Source organism: Salvia hispanica, chromosome 3, assembly GCF_029641045.1.
Source record: "Salvia hispanica isolate PSC_SH4W2 chromosome 3, Shi_PSC_v1, whole genome shotgun sequence".
Taxonomy (NCBI): Eukaryota; Viridiplantae; Streptophyta; class Magnoliopsida; order Lamiales; family Lamiaceae; genus Salvia; species Salvia hispanica.
In genome coordinates this window covers 44254069-44279646 of record NC_142694.1, presented here as the reverse complement: position 1 = coordinate 44279646, position 25578 = coordinate 44254069, and the positions used below count along the sequence as shown (strand labels likewise).

At 34.0% G+C, this 25578-nt stretch overlaps 1 protein-coding gene and 1 pseudogene across 1 annotated transcript; both read right to left on the bottom strand.

Moving 5' to 3' along the window:
- Positions 1 to 5429: 5429 nt before the first annotated feature.
- Positions 5430 to 7718, bottom strand: LOC125216118 (GATA transcription factor 8-like). Its single transcript, XM_048117743.2, has 3 exons — positions 7514 to 7718; positions 6774 to 7021; positions 5430 to 6281 (listed from the first exon to the last, which is right to left on the bottom strand). The coding sequence occupies exons 2-3, from the start codon at positions 6990 to 6992 to the stop codon at positions 5700 to 5702; spliced, it is 801 nt and encodes a 266-aa protein (XP_047973700.2). The 5' UTR covers positions 6993 to 7021; positions 7514 to 7718; the 3' UTR covers positions 5430 to 5699.
- A 13768-nt stretch (positions 7719 to 21486) lies between these two features.
- Positions 21487 to 24271, bottom strand: LOC125212657 (nuclear intron maturase 4, mitochondrial pseudogene; annotated as a pseudogene).
- Between the last annotated feature and the right edge of the window lie 1307 nt (positions 24272 to 25578).

Below are 25578 nucleotides of genomic sequence, written 5' to 3'. Positions count from 1 at the left end.
TATTTCACACCAATACGGAATTTGATTGCTTGTATAAAGAACCTATTTTTGAAAATGGTAATAGTAATAAATTTTAGATGAAAACATTGAGTTATTGTGGAATAAATTATGTGATATACGTTATTATGAAAGAGAAGCTGGCATTGTTTGGTATTCCCATATGAATCTTTTAAAATAGTTTAGATGAGATAATTTTTGTCTATACATAACAATAAAAAAAATGTATGAGAGATCATGATACGTGATAAATCAAGATATGTGATAATTTTTGGATAGTGAATATTTAAATCATGAAATTGTGTTCATATTTGGTTGATCTCATAATAATTGAAATTTGATATTTTTAATGTTGTTGCAATTGTCTCGTGGCAAAATTTTATAGCATTTTCGTGAAATAATTTTCAAACGTTTACACATATATCTACTTATTAATATTAATGATGCGACTTTGACTAGTAATGCAGACGTACGTTTTGATGATTTTAAAAAGAAAAAAATTAAGATGTGATTAGTATTTGCATTGGTCTCTTAAATCTTAATTAGTGGTAGGAGAAAAGCCTTGTATATAAATCGCATATCACAACTTTTATTGTAGGAGTAGTATTCTTTTTAGTGAAAAGTTGTTCGGTCTTTTCCTTTTGTAATGCATAAACTTGAAAGTGAAAAACTTTTTATACCCCTACTTGCTTCGTGCAACAAAATTAATATGGCTTCAACTTTTACCCATATTAAAAACATAGTTAAAATTATTTTGAAAAATATAATTTATATGCAATTATTCTATATAATTTTTTTTCTTATTTATCAATTCACATACTATTATTTTTATAAACATTGAATAAGAAGTCACAAAATTCATCAAATAATTGTTGCCTGCTTACCCGCGTCGTCACCGTTTCTTTAAATTAGTGATTCAAATAGGTTCAGCTATGAAGATTCCTCAATTTTAGGCATTAATATAGGTTATATCTAAATCAGCTTTAACTTTAAATCCCCTTATTGTTGTATTTAAATCAACTTCACTTTAAATCCCCTTCTTGTTGTCGACCGGGGCAATATGGAAAAACAGAAAAAAAAAAAAAAAGCAATAAAGTTTAGTGATTCTGCAACTTTTAAAATTAGTCAGTTATTAACTTTGATATTTTTCTTAATCGTCTCATGGCAAAAAATTTCATCATGCTACATTTTATAAATTTATCAATGTATTGCGTACATATGTAAAAATTAAAGACATAATTAACTACATAGGTCACTGAAATAGCTAAATGTTTTGTTGGTATGATATTTTTGTTTGCCAAAAGCATACATAATTATCCCAAATCATAGACTATGAGACAATTGAAAAAAATGTCAAAGTTATAATTGACCATTTTTAAAAATTGTGCTTTATGACCCATTTAATCTATATTTAAATGCTCAAAAACTACCGACCGGTGCAATATATGGCTAGCTATGGTTTATAGTCATAGTTTTTTTTTTTTCCCTTGATTTTTAGTTATTATATCCTTGTTCTCCGGTCTTATTTAATAAGATTGTGTTGTCAGCAATGTGGTTATGTGTTGGATATGTTATATTGCAATATTGATATTTTCTGATAAAGAAGATAATTATGCAGATATGACATGATATTGCATTGTGTTGTGTTGTGTTGTCTTTGTTAATTTATGAGTTGCTATTTGATATGTTTGTTGATTTTGTTATATTTGGAGATCCACCATTCTTCATGGGCTATGTTCGGCAGTTCTTGATTTCGAACATTCTTACACCGAAAATTGTTGATATAAATACGTACTACAATATTTGTAACCGTATAATAAAAAGTGAAAATTATGAGAGTTGGGCAACGGACACAAGTATAGAGGTACAAAATAAGCCAAAAGTGATCGGCGATCACTTGTAATTAGTGCTAATCTTTGAGAAAGCAACATAAAATTAGTGCAAATGATTCTCTTAAATATACGGTAACAAAGCAAGCCGGTCGGTAGTTGACGTTTGAGAAACGATAATTTGGTTGGAGTTTAACTTTTAAGGTCGCTATTAACATTGTTTGTGTAGTAATTAGTTTGTTTTATCTTGATTAGATTTAGCATAATGACACTTTTAGTGCTACTAAGTCAACCCATTTGTGAGCAAAAACCGATGTTGTATGCAAATTCACAAATCTCGATTCTCACCCTTATTTTTATATTAATATTTGAAATATTGATAAAATGCTTAAAAACTATATTACTAAAAAAAAGGAACATTTTTTATGGTCACAACCCAAAATGTGGAGCTTTTTCGGTTGGTTTATTTGTTTTTTTCTATCCCACTCTCTCTCTAATTCATACATTTCTTGAGTTAATGTTTACCTTGACAAAAAACCTAATCCTTAATTTATATACATAAAAATATAAATAAATAAATAAAAACAAAATATTGTAAGTGGAATTCTTTTGAATTTTAAATTCCCGTGAAGTGTAGAGTTAGGCATTCAGTCACCATTTATGCTAATTTCATAGATAAAATGAAATTTTCACATATCATTGAAATATAGAATAGAGCAATTATATAGAGAAAATGACTTCGTAACCATCTTATTTCTCTTTTAAGGTCAATATCTAATTCATGATACTAGTTGGTGTGCTATTTTTATAATCAAGTAACCCTTTTTTCTTATTCATTAATAGTGTTCAATTGGGGCGATGATTTATTTCTTAAAATCGTCAACGACAATTTTGACATTCACACACACTATTTTTGGTAAAGAAGCATATCGTCGGAGATTTATATAAAAGGATGAAATATGGGTAGTTGTTTTGATTCAACACCACCTTTCATTTCTATTTCAAGGTATAAGTTGCTTCAATTATTGTTTGAAAATCAATTTTTATAGGTGTTCTGTCACTTAATCGACCAAAGAGATATAAATACAATCATTTCCAAATATGTGTTTGTTAGAAACATCTGTTACATCAGTATATTTTTTTTTTATTTCACTATTTTGGAGTAAACAAACAACATCGTCTATTCAGTTTTATCAAAAGCCACTCAAATTGGATTCAAGAGAAAAAGAAAGTATTTTATTTGAGTAAATTTCACAACAATATATGTGTATTAGAAATTTAAAGGGTGACTTAGTAGCACGTGTGAGTTAGCCCAGTGATAAGCTGGTAGAGTAGTTAGTGTTTGATGCCAAAGATCTCGGAATGTAATCAGGTATCATGATACGAGATTTAGAGTTTTCATTTATTAAGAAGATAATCTAGTAGTAACAACTAACAAGACATCATCATATTTTCCTCAACAACGAAAGCAAAACATCATAATTAATGTGCATAAGATGGTGCTATATATTAATTTTATTTTTGTAATAAGAGAGAAATAACATAAATATAAAGCCCATTAAATTGAAGGCCCCCTAAACAACATAAACCCAACATTTGGAATTTAATGGACCCTCCAATTAATTGGTGTCCAAACATAGGCAAATGGCTTTGTCGAAAATGATAATAATAGCATTAGTTTCCACATCCCATCAAGATCCAACAACTTGCAAATTTTGTTGGTCTCATTTTCAATCAAGAAAACATTTCAACTACGATCTAACTATGTTGTTTGGTGCACTGGTAAGTGCAGAGGGAGGGACCATTTCATCAATGCAGTAAAATTCATATTGGTACAAGCCATATATATTCCATATTTTAGTAATAACTTTTTTATGTTCATAATATCGTTGATAGGAGGAGAGACCTATAAACTTATATAGTGGTTTCAGTTTTCTTTAAACCAACGTGGGATAGTTGTATTTTTAGTTTTTTAGTTTTATTTGCCAACATCCTCCTTCAAACCCTTCAAGGTAGATCTTGGAGGGGTTGAATTTTATTTTTCTTCTGATCGGTTGGACCACTTGTTGGGTCAGTCATTTGGTTTCGTTCCAGATATACTGTTGAGTCGGTTAATTTTGGCCCACAGTCGGCGACATGCTCTGATACCATGATAAAAATTCATGGAGTTTCATCCTAAAACCAATTGGAGATATGTGGAGAGATCCATCGACTTATAATCTAGTGGTTTCAAATTATTTCAAGTCATCTTATTACACTAATGTGATATAGTTGCATTTTTTTTTTTTTAGTTTCAATTGTCAATAATGTGAACTTTCACACATCACAAAATACTGAAAATTAGACGATAAATAAATAGCTTGGTAGAGATTTATTATAATTATAGACATTCATTGTGCACAATTATAATTATTCAAGAATCAAATCCTCAATGCAATACATCACTTGTTGTTATCTGGTAGGAGTAAAATTGTAAATGGAGAAGGAAAAAAGACAATTTAAAATATTTTCATAAGTCAAAATTTATTTTATTGATGGTCAGTAGCTGTCGCATAAGAAATGAGATGTACTGAGCTTTGGTATTAAAATATTTTGGTAAGTCAAGAATAATATTATTGATGGTCAGTAGTTGTCGGATAAGTTATCAGTAGTACTAAGCTTCAGGCTGCAATGATTATGCATAAACATTGGGCAAACTTATATGTAGTCACGTTAACTATGAATCTTACATCTGCATATCAATGGGACTAATTAACTAATTTCCTGTTGAATGTGATGGTTAAGTTTTGGTCAATTATACAACGGGATTACGACAGAAATCGCGACAGGAGGGAGACAAATCACGACGGGATGGGAGAGTTCGAATTTCTGATTTTAGGCATGGATTTGGGGTTTGAGTCTTTACATGTTAACGACGTCGTTTAATGAATTTTTTGGCATTCTCCATGTCAGATTTCTTGTTGGTTCTGTGTCCAAGCAAATCACAAGCTGCTGGACTGATCAAGTGAGCTTGGTGGAGCTAGGCTGAGTTGATGCATTGATAGAGCCGTGCATGTCAACACTCGAGCAAAATGTGCGTGCGTGAGCAAGTGAGGAGCTGAGAAGGAACTAGCCGTTAAAGTGGTTATAACAGATTTTTCTTTTCTTCTTCACACACACATTGTATATATTGAATACACACTTTGCAGAGAGAAGTAGTTAGCATTCTTGTGAGTATCCGTTGTTGAGGAAATCTCATCTTGAGAGTAGTTTGAGAGTTCAACATAGAGAGATACACTTTGTAAAAGCAAGATCAATATTCACCATTCTTCTTCCTCCGTGGACGTAGGTGTTCTATCACCGAACCACGTAACTTGCGCGTCGATCATCTTTCTTGTATCAAGTTCTCTTAATTGTGCGTTTTGGATCACCGAATCCCAACATTTCTGGCTTGCCACATCCACCATATTTTAACCATGAAACTCCAGGGTCGGGTCAAAAGGGAAATTCACACATCCCGGAAGAAGTTCAATTTGTTGAATTTTAGTAAAGAAGTTCAAGAAGTGGCAAAAAAAAAAAATGATAGGGAAAAATGGCGTTCGCACTGGATTTTGGATCGACAACTGGACCGGACCAACATCGTTAATCGATAGATGGATTTGGAAGTTTACATGGAGAAGAAGACTATTTCCAAAACACAACTCATTACCAGTTCAAGATCAACATTACAAGCATATCAACTGCAAAAAGGCTGAGAAAGCTAAACTTCCTACACTCCCTTCTTCTTGTTCTTCCGCCTCGCCCCGACTAGCTAAATCATAATGAATTCTATAACTCCCTATCCCCTCCTTACCTTAATCTACAAAGAACAAACAAATGGCTTGAGCACCAGCTCTAGAGGGAAGTGTCGGGTGCGTTTCTAGGCTCGGACCTGCATCTCATCTCAACGACCTTCTTGTGCGAGTTTGAGTGCAGAGATGGGACGAAGGTTGGGCTAGCAGCAGGCCGGTACTCAGGGAACAGCCTCCCAGTCTTGTGGCGGACGCCACAAGCATTGCACAGCGTCTTCGGCCCCATAGGCCCCGCCCTCCACTGCGGAGTTTTTGTCACCTCACAATGCAAGCATTTCCGAATTGGCTGGGCGTCTTGAGCTGTCGGGTTTGCAGGAAGCGTTATCTTGATTTTCTTGCTCTTTTTCGAAGGAAGCGACTCAGCAAAGCTATCGGATTCTGGGGAAGAAGCAGCACGGGGATTCTCCACGCACGAGGATGAAGGGGAGACGAGCTGGATTGCTGGCTTGGGATTGAAAGCTGGTGGCCGAGGGCGCTTGCTGCGTGCACGTTGGGGGCCAAGATGAACGGGGCTAAGGGGCATCACGTTTCCCCCCGAGGTGGGACTGCTAGTGCTGCTGCTGCTTCCAGAAAACGAGTCCTCCATGAAGGTCGAAAGCCACTCCAATTGCACTATATCCTCATACTGCAACAACACATACTAATGGATCAGATCATCAAAGAATATCATTCAATTGATAATCAATAATAATCTCTTCAAAAGCATTGGATGTAATAATCAATAACATTCATAAAATTAGTAACTTAATCATTTAAAAACCACCTAAACTTCATTTTTTCTAATCAAATTATGTCACACACAATAACACTTATCCTATGAAATGTAAAACATCAATATTCACTTAATTATTAAACATCATTTTGTGTAATAATCAAGAATCCCTTCAAAAAGCATTGGATGTGTAGCAATAATCAAGACCATACATAAAACTAGTAACTTAATCACTAGTTACCACCTAAACTTCATCTATAAATTTCATTTTTTCTAATACAATTGAACTTAAACTCACATACAAAAATCCTATCAAATGTAAAACATCAATATTCACTTAGTTCAATAAACATCATGGACCATGAAGGTTTTACTACACAAAAGGCATATGTAGAAGAAGCTCACCGGAACAGAGAGCTCAGCAGCGAGGTCGGAGGCAGAGGTGACGGAGAAGAGGGAGTCGCAGCCCTGCAACGCCTCATCCCAGGTGGGGAAATCCTTGTAGTCACTGGAGCTAACTACATTAGCATCATCACACTCAATGTCTGGGGGAAACTCAATCAAATCCTCCATTTGACCGAAGAAGTTTCCACAGTCGATTTCGTCTATCAACTCTGGCTCCATAACCCCTCTCTACACTACTACGCCAACAACTGTAACATAGCAAGAAACATGTTATATATGAGAATTTGGTGTACAATGCCTACATAGATTAAAACAAAAAAACATTGAAGAACACAAGGGTTTTGTGCAATTGTGCTTGACAGTTTAGGACCAAGAGGGTGAAGCATTTTTCGAATTCTTGCAAACAACAACATAGAAAACCTAACATAATCAGTCACAAACAAAAGTGGATATGGGCATGTTTCAAGATTACATCTTTCAAGCAAAATTTACTCAAATGTGAACATCTACCATGTAAAATTGGTTCTTGAAAGCTTATACAGAGATGGGACCAAAAGAGTGAAGCATTTTTTGAATTCTTGCAAACAACAACCTAGAAAGCCAGTCACAAACAAAATTGGATATGGGCATGGTTCAAGATTACACCTTTCAAGCAAAATTAACTCAAATGTGAACATCTACCATATAAAAATTGGTTCTTGAAATTTAAAACATCAAAAAAGGAAAATGCAGAGGCAAACCTTGGTGGGATGAAGGAGAAAGTGAGAGATGTGTCCTTGTTTGAGTGCACAAGTCCCAAAGCAAACCAAGAAAGGGGTTTTAGTAGAAGTAAGAGTTGCTAGTTTGAAGGGGTGTGAGAGTGAATATGAAGGGGGAGGAAGTGAGGCTAAAAATAGTGAATGGGGGAAGAAATGGTAGGTGAAATTCTTGCTTCAATGCAAGCTGTCTATTGCAATCAGCCTTTCACTGTCGTCATGTTTAAGACTTGCTCGAACACGGGTCCCACACCACTCCCACCGCTCTATCTTTAACGCGTAATCACAGAGCCACCGGAGCTGTAAATGTGCGGGATTACATTTACACGGGAATGCTGCTCTAATCTACGCCTAATTTTTTGTCTGCAAACTTTCTTTAGAAAAACATTTGCCCAATAAAATTAGCTTTATTTTTAAGTAAACTGTAAACCAAATTAAAATTAGTTGAATTTAGCGAAAGTAAATGCAGCACGTGACTTGCTAGTGGAGCTACGAACATGTTATGTCAATCACATGCCACAATTTATTTATTAGTAATGTAATTTGACAAAATGCTAACAGCTGTTGTGTGTAACATTATTATGAGAAAAATAATGAGAATTTGGTAGTAGAAAATAGAGGAATCTCCAAAATTGTTTTTGAAATAATTCTTCAATTAATTTGACTTTTGACCGGCCATTGTAAACTTTTTTCTTTTCATTATACATAAACCATAAGAAATATCAAAAGTATCTATAGCTTACTTGAATTGCACTCTATGAATAAAAGTCTTAACGATATACCACTCATGGAAAGCCACATATAACTATTCAAGGTTCGTGTTTTTTTTGGCATTTTAATTTAGCATTCTATAACTTATAATTGGTAAATGCACAATTAATATGCTATTTCCAATAATTATGTAAAACATACACTAATAAAGTAGTAGTAACATAATTGTTTATATTAATGTTTCATTCTTTATCTATTTCTTCCTCCAAACCTCATGTTTTCAAAAATATATTCTTCATTTTTAGTATTTCATGACGTCAAATTATTATGCAAAGACAAGTTCCTATGAGCCTCTTTTTAATTCACGCTTTTAAAAAGAGTAGTAGTATACGTAATTATTTTGTGCGTAAAATGAATGTGTCAAAAGTAAATGTTTTTATTATTAAAATTCATAATTGCTATAAATAAAAGTCTTCTTATGATTAATAGTGACAATTGCAACAGAATAATGGATCTTCATAAAAACAACAATGTTACTGAATAGGACTATAAATTATCATTTGAAAAAGCAAGTTTGGTCGGGTCTAGCTTTGGTCCATGCGGGTTAGACCGCACACACTGTCCAACAAGGAATGTAAATGAACCAAGATGCTCTGATGCTATTCAAAGTTCAACTCGAAATAAACCTTGTTCAATACTCCAGTTAGCTAAACGAACCAAGTTTAAGCATGGTAGTCTTCGACTCGTTAACTTAACATGCCCGGCTTGATTTTATTACATCCTTTGCTTGCTTCTCTAAGTGTCCCCACAAAGCTACTCTACTAGACTCCATGAAGTACTAGCTAGTTAATAACAATGATATGCCCTTTTACATTTGTGCCATAATTTAATACTCCCTCTACTATATATCTGGTGAAAAGAACTTGGTCTTAACAAATCGAAATTAAACATTTTTAGTGCCATTCACATAATTATGGTTGTTCGGACAAAACTTAACTTCAAAGACAATGAGTAGCTCAAATGTTCCTCAACCTCAACTATAAGCTAATGATGATGGCCAAAAACTTCAATACTTATCTGAATTAAACTTTTTTGCCAATATCTGATACAAAATATTTTTGCCAATATCAATATCTGATACAAAATATTTTTACCATGCTTGGTTTACTTATATAGTGTGCTTGGTTTAATTTTGAAAGCTGTGTATGAAATTTTACCACTACCATATATATATAATCAATTAGTTGGACAAGACACTTTGATCAAGTCGTACAACTCATGTTATTATGCTGATTATATATTCAAAACAACATGCTTAAGTATGTTTGTCACCATATTCCTTGTTCATTACTAGATCCAATCTAGAGCATGTGATTGACCATATCTCGAATTTGAAAATCTTATTATGATACACATAAAAACATTATGATTTGCAAAGTACTAGTATTTAATTTATCTTCAAATTATAGATGAATTACTCTAGAAAACAATACAAAGTTAGGTCCGTTAATTTAAATAAAAAAAAGTTTGGGAACCTAGTTGTGAAATGATCATAAGTTCAAGGACTCAATTGATTTATTTTAACTCCTTACTTTCAAAAAAATGATAAACATGAGAGTGAAAATATTAAATTCCCTAACAATTTTAGATTTGTCTTCATACAGATTAATTTTTTCCGAACACAGAGAGTGGTTGCTGAATTAATTTCAAAATACCCAAAAGATAAATATTATTTTTTCTCTAAATTTTCAGTAGTCCATTCACCTTCTAAAAATACACAAACAATTTTATTGTTGGGAAGTGGATAATTATTGTGGGACATTTGAATATAATTCTGGTGGACCATAGTTGCATGTGTTATAGTCCAGATTCTACATCACCAAATTCAGAAAATTATTGCTTGATTCACTCACTAGTTCATTCTTTTCTCAATTCAAATTCCAACAATCCACTCCAAACTCACATGCCCCATACTGAAAAATAAAATGCACATTTACACTAATTTTATAAAGTTAAAGAAGAATTTTTCTCCATTAAATTAAATGGAACACTTTTATATAAATATTACAATTAAAATGATTCTATATATTGGGATCGAAACAATAATATCTGAATATGAAATGATATAAACAAATGGAAATTGCAGAAAAATATCTGAATTGCTTTGAAAGGTAGTTATATATCGATGTTGCAGAATCTAGTGTGCATCATTATTTAGTAAATGGACTCCAAAACTCGTACATGTGTTTTTCTCAATTATTTTGAACTAATTGAGTATCGTAGTCGCTTTAAAAGAATTTAAATATCGAAATATTATAATTAAAAATTACAACAACCATGTTGTGTGTGAGTATAATCCTATGTTTATCATTCAATATCAACGAGCACGAACATTGAATCGTACTAACTACCACTCTTATTAAAATATTTGGCAATACTAAATTCATGCATCTTAGACTTCTTTTCCCGTAATAAAAATAGGATTTTATTTAAAGATTAATTTTTAAATAAAATACCACAAGTATTCATTCACACAACTGTGAGAAAGTAGTCTTTTTTTTCAAAATCATTTACAGGAAACTGAATCAATCAATGATCGAACCAAGAAATATGATTCATGAGTGTGGACTCAGCATTTTTTTTCTTTTTATTGTCGTCAGTCCTCCTTCTGTCTCGTGCAAAAGCTCTTTACTCAAATGGTGTGGTGGACTGGTGGTATACCGTAATTTTAATAAAAAATATGAGCCATCATAGGATATCGAAATTCTCCATTTGAATTAATATTGATTTCGTTTTCTTTTGTATAAAATTGTACACTATTTCTCTTATTCCATGTAAAAATCTCAATTTCAACTTTATTATTTCTCTTTACAAGCTAAATTCTATAAAAAATCTAAAAAATAAAAAATCAACTTGCGAATGCTATACGAAGTTATTGAATACAATATGTGTCTCATTTCCGTAGGGAAAAATTACCCAAATAGAATGACTATGAAACAAAACTAAATTGTGAAATTAATTATAGTTTGGTGAAATTAATTTGATGTGTACTCACAGACAATTGGGACTTAGGCTAAATACGTTAACCGAAACCAATCAAATGTCACTTTTGCTTCTGATCACTCAGTCTATACTCAACCAGTAAATAAGAACAACTGCATTACCGGTAAAAGTGATGGCGTGTCGGTGCCGACACTAATCCCGCCGACAATCCACCGGCTATACCAGGTTACCACCTCTGACATTAAATTTTTACCGGTAAGACGGTGCTCTTTAATTTACGGCGTCGGTGGGTTGCATGTACTAAATTCTTTTTTATTTTCAATTCATTTATTGATTGGACTCTCCTTTTGCAAAGTACATAACTCGAATCCATGTGTTTTATTTTTCCGTATCAAAGTATTGGCCTATTGGGTCTTCAAAGAAATTTATTTGATTAATTAGTGGAGTACTAAAATTATCAAATATACTAGTAAAATTTTAGTAATTCCATCTCACTTAAGTTGACTTAAAATTTTTTATCACAAAAATTAAGAAATTGTGTAAAAAAGTAGGAGTGATAAATACAATAGGAGAGAGAGAGATAAAGTAGGGGATGAAATAAATTAATAGTGATTGGATGTTTTGTTTTTTGTCGGATAAAGAAATAATTCAACTTAGTTGGAACATCCCAAAAAAAAAAATACGACTCAATTTAGTTGGAACGGAGAGAGAATTATATACTTTTCTCCGTCTAAAAAATGTTCATCATTTTTTAGCAAGATTTTGAAAAATTGTTAGATTCATGCGAGGAACGGAAAAAGTGTATCTCTTCATTCATAACATAAAAGTAAAGAAGTGAAGGAATTGTGGTGGTCGTGGAATAGAGTGAAAAATGGAAAATTAATGTTGTTCAATAAATCTTTATTAAAGTTATGGACCCGTAGCCAGAATTTTATTTGAAAAGAGAAAAATACACACGAAATAGTTTGTATGCCCATGACGCTATGCAAATTAACATATTAATGGAGCTATATATCATTATATTATTGTGTAATAAATTAACATTCGTTTTACAATTTTTTTCTTATAAATTACGCTGCATTTTGATTCGGATTTGCACCTATTTATTTATGTTGGTATTTGACTTGAATCTTGATTTCGTTATTTCTTGGTAAAATCATGCTCTTGGTAAAATCATGCTTGGCTTGAGTGCATATCGGTTTGTTTTGTGTCATTATGTGGAGCTTTGGAGCTCCGTAAATGTTTTTTTTGTCAATTTAACATGTTATCTCTCTCTTTTAAATATTTCACTAGGATAATAACACAAACGTCATTGTCCCACTTCAAAAAAAAAAAATGATTAATTACATAGAGTAGCCATTATTTTTTCTCGAATTTGAAAATCTAAATTAGAACTTCAAAATGTCAACCTCTCCCCTTAAATCAGGGCATAATTTTTATATTTTTAACTCTTATGCATAATTCAACTTAATGAGTAGAAATATTTATTAGCCTGTCGCTTATTGCTGATTGCGACCATAGAACTAAGCGCCTCAATGAGCGCGATTTCTTCATATTTTAATTATATATTTCCACGCATAAAATAATCTTTCCCTAACTCTTTCAAACAAAATTAAAATATAAAGAAGTTTGAAAATTAAATAAACTACTCGTATATAAGTCATTTTTATATAATTAGGCTTAGGTAATTTGCAGGTTAATTTTATTAGATTGTATGCTTTTTGCTAATAGACAAATAAGAGTGAATAAACTTAGTTCAATTTAGTTCAGTTTTTACAATTCAGTTTCGAGTCTTTCAATTTTGGTTTTAATTTTCACAATATTTTGATTTTTCCATTCGATTTAGGCAAAGAAAACAAATCCAAAAACCAAATGCTAGTATATTTTCATTTAATAGATTGGAAATATGACATAAACAAATAAAAGTTCGAGATCAAATCGATTGGAATTATAATACAAACAAATAAAAGTTAATTATTTATTGGAAAGGAATGAGAAATGAGAATATCAAGAAGCTTGAATGGAACAAAATCCGAGACAGCCTATATCATTTCCTACTCCTCCTACTATATATATACACACAAATAGGAGATGGAGTCAGAAATAGCACAAGTGATCCTCATCACATTGTTATAATTCATCATTTTTCCGATATAATATTAATCAAACTAAATAATCAACAGGCAAGTTTAAATTTTGGTATAACAGTAGTAATAAAACTAATCAATAAGCAAATTTAAGTTTTGGTAATAGTAGAGTACTTAAATCCGCCTAACCAAATACATTCGACTTTCTCTACCACCAGAAAAAAATTCACAAAAATCACAAACAAAAACAAATGAGATGTCTCCCATAAATAAAACCTATTAATCGGACCAAGCACAATAAATATACAAAAATTCACGAAAAATAGGAAAATCAAATATCGAAAGCCATAATCGAGCCGATTCTCAGATGAAGAAGATGGGAAAGTGGAATTCTGAGAAGGAAAACCCTAAACAAAACGCCAAATAAACACCATTGCTGCGCATACATCAAGCGGATGCGCGAGTTCATTTTATTTGATATCGCGCAGCTATGACTCAAAACGCTTCCATTTGTAGTTTGGAAGGCGATCTTATTAAAATTGAGCAAAATGCGTATGATAACTTAAATAATTTAGTGATAACTTAAAAATTTAACAATTATTACAAAAGTATCGTCAGTTCTTTGCAATATGTCACACTTGCACAACTAGAAATTAGTCAATAAGATAGGCCAATCCATGGCATGTCCTTTGGACTCTCACTAGAAGGCGGCTAATCACATCCTAAGTTATCTTGGAAGTTAGTAGAATACGATATTCATATACTACAAGTTTTCTAATAACATCCTAACTACCCTCTCTTTCTGATTGAGCTTTTGATCTTGATGAACGACGGTCCGTTGTCGGCTCCTATACTGTATTTCTCGAGCATAACTTAATTTCTTGGTACTCCAAGAAGCATCTTGAAGTCTCAAGATATAGCACCGATGCTAAATTCATGGGTCTTGCTCTTTTTTTTTTGGAAGAGAATGGACGTTGGAAGTTCAGTATACAACAAAGTGGTTCGTTGTTTTACGCTTTTGGTTTATGAGCATATCCAAGGAAGAAATAAATGGAATGATAACGATATTTTATTTAAAGGTAGATACTTACCAGTTCCATGACAGTATTTGCATCTTTTCTTCTCTTGCTGCTCGACATTGTTAATCTCTAGCAGCATCAATGCTGAAATAACGCCCACCGCACCACCTGAGAACGAGGCGACAATAGGATCTACTTGACTGGATCAATAAGAGAACGTGGTACATAATTGTTAGAATTTTTGGGCTTTCACATGACTAATTTAATGTGTATAGCTATCTTTCAGTTGTCCAATTAAAGTGATCCAATAAAGATTAAAGTTTGGGCTAAAGTGTATTTAATTGTTATGGAAATAAGTGTAGATACCATAAAGTGATTTTCTATTTGATGAGGGACCGAATAGAAAATAAAGGAGTTTATATTTATATAAATATAAACTAGGGTTATGGTCCCCAGACGTCAGAAGAACATTCGATATCTCTGTATTCTCTCGGCAGACTATTGCAAGGAATGTCTTTGATCGTTTGGAAGATCCATAGCCGTTGCAAAGCAATTCCAGCAATTTCGCCTTTCAATTAATTATGAATCAAGGTACGCTTCCGCTCTACAGTTTGTGCTCATTCTCCGTCGTTCTCGGTTAATCATCATAGAGAGCTTTATATAATTGTTCACTCAATTATTTTAACAAGTGGTATCAGAGCCACTCTATTGATGATTCTCTGAGAATTGGGAAAAGGAAAATTAGGGTTTTATTCCAATGTAAATATACGGCCGCCGTTAATTATGGACTATGAATATATTCTGTTTATATGCTTGGAACTGATCTGATCTTGGTGATTTCATTGCGTATAAGCACGCTTACAAGTTTATTATTTTGGGTTGATGGATTGATTATGGATCAAGTGCAATATTTCTGTTATCATTTACGCATATTGAATTGTCAATATTGTTGCACGCATTCCAATACATGTTTTATATGGGTTGTTGAATTGATGATAATTGAGTATGCATCTGGAATGAAATCATGTTGATTTAATGTATATGGAATAAAACTTGTTGATGAATATAATTCATGTATGCGGTTCTGTGAAAATTGCTTCACACGCAAATGATACGGTTTTGATTTGGAATTTTGGTGGATTCCATAATTGTAGTTTATATGTTGCCATAGTTGATATATTTTTGTTACCGTAATTTATATATTAATTATGAGTATAGTGATGCATATATTTTGGCTTATGAATTGATTTCTCAATTCATAATTTTATGATTCTGAACTTATGGAAATTTTTGATTCGGTGAACCTTTTGTTCTCGTTTTATTTTGTTCAACTGTAATTCTTTGCTGACCTGACAATACATGTTTACGTGTGTTCGATTAATTACGGTGAATGTTGACAAATTTTGCACTACATATTATTATTTGGCGTTTAAACGCCGCTGGCATGTTTCGGTGATTCCATAAAATGTGTAGTGTGTTTCTTGGATTTGTTTGATTATTTTGATGTTGCTTTTGGTTGTTTATGTTTATTGGGTATGATCTTGGGAACATCAAAATTCGGATATTTTGTCGATTTTAGTGAAAATTGGGTTTGGAAAAATTATATGGAATCCAATCAGGAGTCAGCAATTTGCGATTTGCTGGGGAGTTATAGGGTTGGCCGTCAGGATTCGACGACTTGCTGAGTTCGCGAGGTACGCGAACCCAGTGACTCGTTGGCTAGCCACTATATTCTGGAAAATTATCAACGACTTGCTTGCAAGCGTTTGTATAGAGTTTTAAAATTTTAAATTCAATAATTTTGGTGCATCTCATGTTCCTTTTATTGATGTGTGTATTTTAATGCGGATATTAGTCGGCCCAAAGGAAGATTAATATTTGGCACGAAATACACACATATCTTTGGTGATAAATACGTGACAATTATTCAGTTTTCGTGTAAGTAGTGTGATGCTCAAAGGTAGACACTATTTGACATGATTTTATTGTCAGTGTTTGATCACTATAAGGAGGTTGCCACTTGCAAGTTCACATTACTGTCAAAAGACTTGATGTGGATGTTGTGCTCGGAACCTCGTAATGTTTTACTAATGTTCAAAGTAGATTAGTCGAAGCAAGACGTTGCAAAAGTAACCTCTCTCGTCTAGACTTCTTTATTGTGAATATTAGGACGGTGATGTGTGTGTATTTTTAATGCGGATATTAGTCGGCCCAAAGGAAGATTATTATTTGGCACGAGATACATACATGGTGATAAATGGGTGACAATTATCCAGTTTTTGTGTAAGTAATTGTGATGCCCAAAGGTGAACATTACTTGACATGATCTTATTGTGTTTGATCACTACATAGAGGTTACCACTTACAAGTTCATATTACTGTCCAAAGACTTGGTATGAATGTTGTGTCGGTACCTCGAGATGTTACCATTTTATTTGAATTTTATGATGTGAGCATGACAATTTATTTGGTTTTGTTCTCTGTTCAATTATGATGCCTGCTTCTGCAGTTTCTTCCAACATGAACAATATGCCAGTGTTGAATGGGTCAAATTTTAAGGATTGCAAAGATTATATTTTGATTGCTCTGGGTTGTATGGATCTGGATTACGCGCTAAGGATTGAGTTACCTACTTCTCCTACGGACGGTAGTACTTCTTATCTAAGGAGAAACTACGAGAAGTAGGAATACTTGAATTGTGTAAGTCTACTGATCATTAGGTTTAGCATCCCAGAAGCTTTTCGAGGTACTGCATCTAAGTATATCATTAAGGCCAGTGAATACCTTGCCAAAATAAGGAACGTTTTATGAAAAACGATGAGGTTGAAACAAGCGTGCTTGATCTCAATAAAGTATATAAGGGCAAGGGCTACATAAGGGAGCACATTATGAAAATGTATCACGTTGCTTCAATTAAGCTTGAATTCTAAAGACTTGTATGTGCATTTGGTGTTGCACATCTGGTCAGTATCTCAAGAAATAAAGTAAAGGGCATTAAGAGAGTGTATTGAGAATGCTACTATGGATAAGGGTTGATCACAAAAGAAACAACATTTAGATAATGATAGTTGTTTCTTTTGTGGTAAACATGGATATAAAAAGAAGAATTGTAAATATCACGCATGGCGTGCAAAGGAAGTTACAATTCTTGTTTTGGTTTGTTCTAAAGTTAATTTGGATTTAGTCTCTAATGATATTTAGTGGGTAGGTTCTGGTGCTTCTACTCACATAAGGTTATCAGTGCAAGGCTGTCTGAGCTACTGAAAGTCAATTGATGGTGAAAGATACATCTATGTGGGACATGACAAATCGGTGGAAGTAGAGACTATTGTGCATTGTAGATTGTTATTAAAGACTGAAATTATTCTGTCTTTGAAGGATACTTTATTGTACTGTCTTTTAGACAAAAATTGGTTTCTATTTCTGCTTTGGACAAATTTGGTTTCTCTTGTTCATTCAGAAATAGTAAAGTTCTTCCTTCAAATAATTCTAGTTTTGTGGGCACTGTTTCCTTAAGTGCATATAACAATCTTTGTATGCTCAATTATGTTACTTCATATTCAGAAGCTTTACATGTTGAATCAAAAGGGAAACAGTGTTTTGGTTATATCTCAAAATAAAAGATTGTGAGACTTGTGTGTCATATGTTGTATTGAATACACTTATCTTTTCAGAACTTGATTTGTGTATTTAATGTATCGAAGGAAAGCAGACCAAACTTAAGAAATTAGATGCCAATAGAGTTATACATTTTAGAATTGATATATACGGACATTTGTTGTTCATTCACTTCGGTTTCTTGGAATGATCAACAATATTTTATATCATTCACAAATGAATATTCTTGTTTTGGGCACCTACATTTAATCTATTAAAAGTCTGAGGCTTTAGACAAGTTCAAAATATTCATGAGCTCCAACTCAACAAAGGCATTAAGAAAGTCAAATCTGACCGTGGTGGCAAATACTACGACAGAAATGACTGCTCAGGTGAACAATATCAAAGACATTTTGCCTTCTATTTGGAAGAGTGTGGGATCGTCGTTTTGTACACCATGCCGGGATCGCCTAGCATGAGTGGTGTAGCTAAAAGACGAAATAAAACTCTTGAAGATATGTGAAGGAGTATGATTTATCATTCTTCCTTGTCGCATTCGCTTTAGGGAGAGGCATTAAAGACTGTAGATATATTCTCACTTTGGTCTTCCAGAAAAATTTAGGGGGCTTTAATTTTATGATCCCACAAAAAGAACTAATTTTTGGGATGAGAAATATAGTATTCCTTGAGGATGTTGAGTTTGGGGGAAAGAATGTGTTAAGAAACATTACTTTTGAGGAGGAGTCTGTATAGACACCTATTATTGCTTCTGACAATGATCAGGTATCAATTACTATCATTGAAGAAGAAGCATATTAAGAACCTCAAGATGATATTGTTGTAAACATTCAATCTCATGCGGATGATATCATTTAAAGTCAATCTCAACAACCTCAATTAAGACTCTCGTCCATGGTACCACAAATTTTATGAAGTAGTTCTTTCATTTGGATTCAGAAAGAATGCTATTGATGGTTGTGTGTATCACAAGTTTAGTGAGAGCAAATGCATCTTCTTTTGTATTTGGAATCGAAAGAAATAATTTTCGATAAGGATATGTTGCACTAACACCAAGAATTTTCTCTCAAAGAAATTTGAGATGAAAGATCTTGGGGAAGCCTCTTTTGTATTTGGAATCGAAAGAAATAATTTTCGATTGTCACGGAAAGGATATAGTGAAAAGGTGCCTAAAGTATTTGAGATGCATAATTGCAAGTAAAGAAATACCCCTATGACTAAAGGAGACAAACCTAGTCTCATTCAGTGCCCTAAGATAAATCTTGAGATTTAGAAAATGCAGAAGGTTCCATATGCTTCGGTGATTGGGAGCCTAATGTGTGGTCAAGCGTGTATTAGACCTAATTTGGTTTTAATTGTTTATATGTTGGGAAGATATTTCCATAACCCGATATGGATCATTAAGAAGCAGCAAAACGGGTTATGAGATATTTATAGAGAACTAAGCATTACATGCTCGCATATATAAAATCAGATCATTTGGAGAGATCTTTAGGCATTTTGATTCTGATTTTGTTAGATGCTAATACAATATAGGATCTATTTTAGGTTACGTGTGTTTGTTGGCTGTAGAGTCATTTCGTGGAGAAGTGCTGAGCAAACATTTGTAGCTACTTCTGCCATGACAACAGAATTCGTAACTTGTTTTGGGACATCTAGTTAATGAATATGACTCTGAAATTTTGTCACTAGGCTGCATATTGTAGTATTGAAAGACCACTTAAGTTATGTTGTGACAATGACTCTGCAGTATTATATTCTAAAACAACAGGAGCTTCCTAGTTGTTAAATAAAGGATTCAGAATGGACAAATACATATAGAGCATAAGGGAATGAATTTGATGATTACAAATCCAATCATTAAGGGACTATCACCCAAGGTCTTTCATGGGCATGTATCCCAAATGAGTGTTATGCTGTTTAAGGATACTTCCGTTCAGTGGGAGTAGTTTTGGTTCTTGCTCTATATTGTGTTTTGAACATGTAGTTATAAAACTCATGTTATTCTCTGCAGAAATAAAGTATTATGTTTTGTCCATTAATTTTGATTTGATCTCACTTTGGGAGGACCAGTTGGAAATAGGCATGTATGATCACCTTGCATGAAATTCCCATGCTACACTCCATAATTGATCTGTTATTGATTATATTTGCATATGTGATTACTGATGGGTTTAATCATGAAAAAATATGGTGACTGCCCCTTTAGTCTTATGTCGATATGGTTGATAATAAGATTGTTCGGAAATACATTATGTGATAGCACTTTTGAGCGCTCATTCGGTTTATACACATTTATTTGGTGTCATGTGTTGCCCAAGTGGGAGATTGTTAGAATTTTTGGGCTTTCACATGACTAATTTAATGTGTATAGCTATCTTTCAGTTGTCCAATTAAAGTGATCCAATAAAGATTAAAGTTTGGGCTAAAGTGTATTTAATTGTTATGGAAATAAGTATAGATACCATAAAGTAATTTTCTATTTGATGAGGGACCGAATAGAAAATAAAGGAGTTTATATTTATATAAATATAAACTAGGGTTATGGTCCCCAGACGTCAGAAGAACATTCGATATCTCTGTATTCTCTCGGCAGACTATTGCAAGGAATGTCTCTGATCGTTTGGAAGATCCATAGCAGTTGCAAAGCAATTCCAGCAATTTCGCCTTTCAATTAATTATGAATCAAGGTACGCTTCCGCTATACAGTTTGTGCTCCTTCTCCGTCGTTCTCGGTTAATCATCATAGAGAGCTTTATATAATTGTTCACTCAATTATTCCAACAATAATTCCATGCAAAATCAGATTAGCTCAAGAGTTACAATACTGCAATAGTTTTGGCCGAAAACTAAAGCATTCACGTACCTTAATTGCATAGGCAAATGCATTTTGCTTATAAAGTCTTCATACGAAGTTCCTCCTATACCCAATTTTAGCTCAAGTTACAACGTAAACTTTTATATTTCAGCTCATCACTTTGAAGTTTGAACGACGCATAGAATCCCGCCATTATTTCTTGCATCAATCATAAGAAACAAAACGGACAGACACAAACGGAACGTTGCAACTTCCCAAGATTAGGAACTTACAGTTGGTGCAATGAGACCGCCAAATACTATAATTCCAGATATGAACGAAAAGCTTGTCAAATACAACTGCTTCAGTGTCCTTGGGGTCTACTTCAAGAGAATGGATAACCTTGTTAGATACAAGAACATACACAAGACGTCACAAACAAAAATATCCTCTACAAGTAACAAAGACAACGTCAATATCGTAGTACTATAAATTAATTTGTCTTTTCACAAACTCACACTTCGATTTATATAATCCAAGAGATTCTTGAGATGTCATTACTCTTGTCTGCACCAGTTGAATTTGAAAAGGAAGTAAATAAGTATTTTCACTATGAAAACTTTGATACGATCCAACTATTCTCTCTCTCGCCCAGAAATACTAATATACTTTGAAATCAAGAAAAATCTATAGAAGATTTAAGTTACTACCTTAGCTGCTGCAAACTGAATAAAAGATTCCATAGCTATATTTCTGCAGTGGCTAATTTTTTCCAATCTCAACAGCATGGATGGATAGAAGCAACATGTTCAAAGAGCAGAATTCACCTCCAAGTACCAAATCCTATTGATTGAAGTGATATGTTTCCAAGAAACAAGTCTTTCACATGTTTTTTACATAATTCTATTATTCTCCTGTGTAAGCTGGGATGTATACAACTTGAAAATCCAGTCTTCCAAGCTGGAAATTTTTGTCTTTCCATTACATGAAGAGTATAAACACATGAGACTGAGGCTGAGCACCCTATGACGAAACAATAGCAAGGACGGGACTCACTCAACATTCTAGCCAAAGACAATGAACATAAACCACTGTATTGTATTCCATACATTAAGGCGCCATCAAAGTTATATTCCAGAGGAATCAGTTCCGTGATTGCTTCCTCAAGTTCAATATCTTCAGTTGAGGGGATTATACTCGGCTCTGATTCAAATTTCTTCTCAATATCCGGCTCGTGAATCCTATACTTCACAACTAGTGTTCGGATGCATGACATTCTTACTTGATCACAGATTAAGTGCTTCACTTCATTAAAGTTGTTGCATCCCCTGTGCCATCTTAGCCAGCGGTGGAGTATCCCTGTAAACCAATCAATGATTTGATCGTGATCCAGTAAGAATAGTACGTAGCATGGCCGACCATATCCCTCCCTATTAGTCAATCCATAGCGATGAAGACGTTTCATTAAGACATTTAGTGGGACAACAGTTTCTGTTGTAAAAAGAGGTTCGGGTGAAGAACTGGAGCCGGTTAAAAGTGCGAGTGTCGAAGATGACTCGGAATCAACTTATGCTTTAGCTCGTTTCTGAAACTCGAAGTAAGCATCTCTTAGTTCTTCTGGAAGAGTCAGTTCTACAACAAGCTTAGTTAACAGTTTTTCTTCATTCCCTACACTTTTAGCATTTACATGCCGCATCCAAATTTTCAGCAGCACCTTGTACCAGTGGTCTGTTTTCATCCCAGATCTACGATAGTAGGAAATTTTATGTAAAATGGAACTAGTATCAGCTAATTGTTTTATCTCCGACTCTTTAACCTTTTTGAGTCCATGAGCCAGCCACTTCTTCCCAATTCTGAGAGCTCCTGCATCCCAAGACTCTTGTTTCTGTTCAGCAAATATCTTGACTTTGTCCTTCAACTTGTGAACAGCTCGTAAAGCAGGAGTCTCTTTCACGTGCCTTCTGACCAAAGTACCAAGAAATTTAACACCACGTGGATCATTGGATGCTAAAATATCAGATTTATCATCTACCTCCAAGTAGAGAGAATTCTTTAAGAACCCTTCAATTTCAGACTTGAATGCCAACGCGGTTTCTTTGGAACCGGAAAAGGCAAAAAAGACCTCATCCATAAAGCGACAACAATGAATCCTTACCCCTGAGTCCATTCCAGAATCGCGTTGTTGCAAACTACTGCCGCTTATCTGTTTCCTAAACCAGCCACGGAGCTTTGAGTGCAACTTCTGTTCTTCAAACCCAAGAGTGTGTGAAGTCTCGTAGTGCATTGACATCCTGTACACCTCACGGTCAAAGAGATCAAGATATATGTTTATCAATATAGGTGAAAGGGCCCCTTCTTGGGGAAGACCATGCCCTTTAGGAAAAGATCCAAACTCTACATTGAGCACCCTGGCTTAAACATATCCTTTATAATATCACATAAAACAGGATCTTCTATCTTGCCCTCCATTAATGACAGGAGTTTTTGAAGGATGCTGTCATCAAGATTTTTGTTAATAGGCAAAGTGAACCACCAGTCCGGATCAGGTATCTCTTTGCAGATATACTTCAGCGCTGACCAATGATCTCTATTACTTCGTAGACTGTGCGAAATTCTAGAGAAGTGAGGGCGGTAGACAACTTCCAAGACTATTCTAATGGCTTCTTGAACAACCCTTAACTTTAGTTCTGGTAAAACAAGTTCCTCTTTCTTGAACTTTGGCCCTTTCGACCGCATTGAATACGTATGGGCCCCAACATCAAAGTTTCCATCAGCTAGTTCTTCTGCAATGGCCGAAAAGGGCAAGTCATCACCATCTAATTCCAAATCAACATTAGAGGTCAATCTTATACAATCATATGCATCCTTTAGAGTGCTGGGATCAGCAATCACTTTCATCATGAGGTCGTGGTACTTCTCATTCCTGTATTGTGCTTTCACCTTCTTCTTTATTCGCATCTCAAGAAACCTTTTGATCTCCACACGGGTTTTTGGTTTTGATTCTTTGTTGGAAACTTCATAAGATTCTTGAACCAATGACGCCAAATTCTTAGCTAGGTCATTTTTTTCATATCTTTCATCAACTCGATGGCTTTCTAGCCCGACTTTGTCAGTTGAGTTTAACGAAACCTCCATCACCAAGTTAGCCAAATTCTTGGCCAGTGGCACTTTCCTAATTCCATCACCACCTTCACAATACTCAGTAGGCAGTTGATTTGGATCTCTGGTTGAATAAAACATAACAGGAAGAAGTCTTCGAGGAGAGCTCCCTGACACAAGATTCTTACGAAATTCATCACATAACCTCTTAGATGTGTATTACATGAAGGCAAAAGAACGAAAGCATAAAAAGGGTATAGGAACAACTTGCAATAAGGTGTAATATAAGGATAATATCACAAAAGATAAACAAGTGCGTGGAAGTGGCTTTACCGGTACTGGTCATAGGCAGCAAGAAGTTGGAGTCAGCACGGGAAAACATTCTCGACAGTCGATGATATTTGGTGAGCATGGCTGTTTAACTAGCCTTTTGCACTCTTTTCATAGACAATATTTCGAATATAACTCCACTATGAGGAAATTTTAAACCTCTATCAACATCAACACACATAAAATAGGGGGCATGGCATGTGAACTTTCTAATAGAGAGTAGATTAGTTTCATGGAAGAGTAACGAGGAAAAAAATTAGTGGAATAGAGAGTAGATTAGTTTCACAAAAAAGAAGAGCTTCTTCAGACAATAAAAAAACTTAGGAAAATCCATAGATTGCATTAAGCTAGCCCGACGGACGAAAAACCAACGCCTTAGAGCTAGGGCGTGAAATAACCGGCTAGCCGATCGCTAGCTGCCTATTGCGAGGCGAGCGATCGGCTAGCCGAAATTTTTTATTTTTATTTTTATAGTCTATATGTACAATTCATTGCACTTCATTTTGTTTAATATTTGACAAACATGAACAATTAAAATGAATCAATTGTATTTGTCAATTTATTTGTTAGGCTAAGGCATTGATTAGACTATTGCTAGGCTGTGTGAAAGACATGATGATGTGATAGGAGGAGTTAATGACATAATATTAATAATGCTACTGAATTTATTTATTTTATTATTAAATCCAAATGGAGGTCACTCTTGTATAATAATATGAGCCATTTGATTATCATGAACAGTGGCGGATCCAGAATTCATAAACGGAGGGGACGAAATATACATTAGTAGGTTGGTTTAGGGTGAAAATGACAATTTTTTTCGATTTTCAGGGCGACGTCGGGGCAAACGGATGGGGCGGACATGGTAATTTTACGTTCAGATAAGAGGAAATTAGTCGCACGGAGGGGGCACCGCCCCCTCCTGCCCCCCTAGATCCGCCAGTGATCATGAATATTTATGATTAAAAGTTATGGTTAATCTTATTTTTTATTCGATTGCATTTTTTTCAAAAACTTAAATTATGATAATACATCTTGACCTTCCCATAATATCAAAATATTTAATTTGTACTGTACTTATTATTAGCCATCTCATCTTCGTCCATATTACTATTAATTTAATCATTGAGAGGTACTATTAATTTAACTTGTCCAATATTGTAGATCTCACTGTATTCGAATGACACTTAGGGCCCGTTTGATAAGTTAGTAATGCCTAAATATAGATATTTATATGACTGTCTAAGTGTTTGATATCATAGTTAACCTATTATGTCAGTCCGTGGTTTTCTCTATTGCCCATCCGAACCGCAAATTTTTCTTTAAAATACAAAGATATATATCTCACAAATTTGGTCGGATAGCATTTCTACCTCATTTATTATGATT

What these genes read in the sequence shown, in the direction of transcription:
- LOC125216118 (XM_048117743.2), bottom strand. Translation starts at nt 6,992, where the DNA reads ATGGAGCCAGAGTTGATAGACGAAATCGACTGTGGAAACTTCTTCGGT. An exon ending in CTGCTGAGCTCTCTGTTCCG is followed by an intron (nt 6,282 to 6,773) that starts GTGAGCTTCTTC and finishes GTGTTGTTGCAG; the next exon opens with TATGAGGATATAGTGCAATT.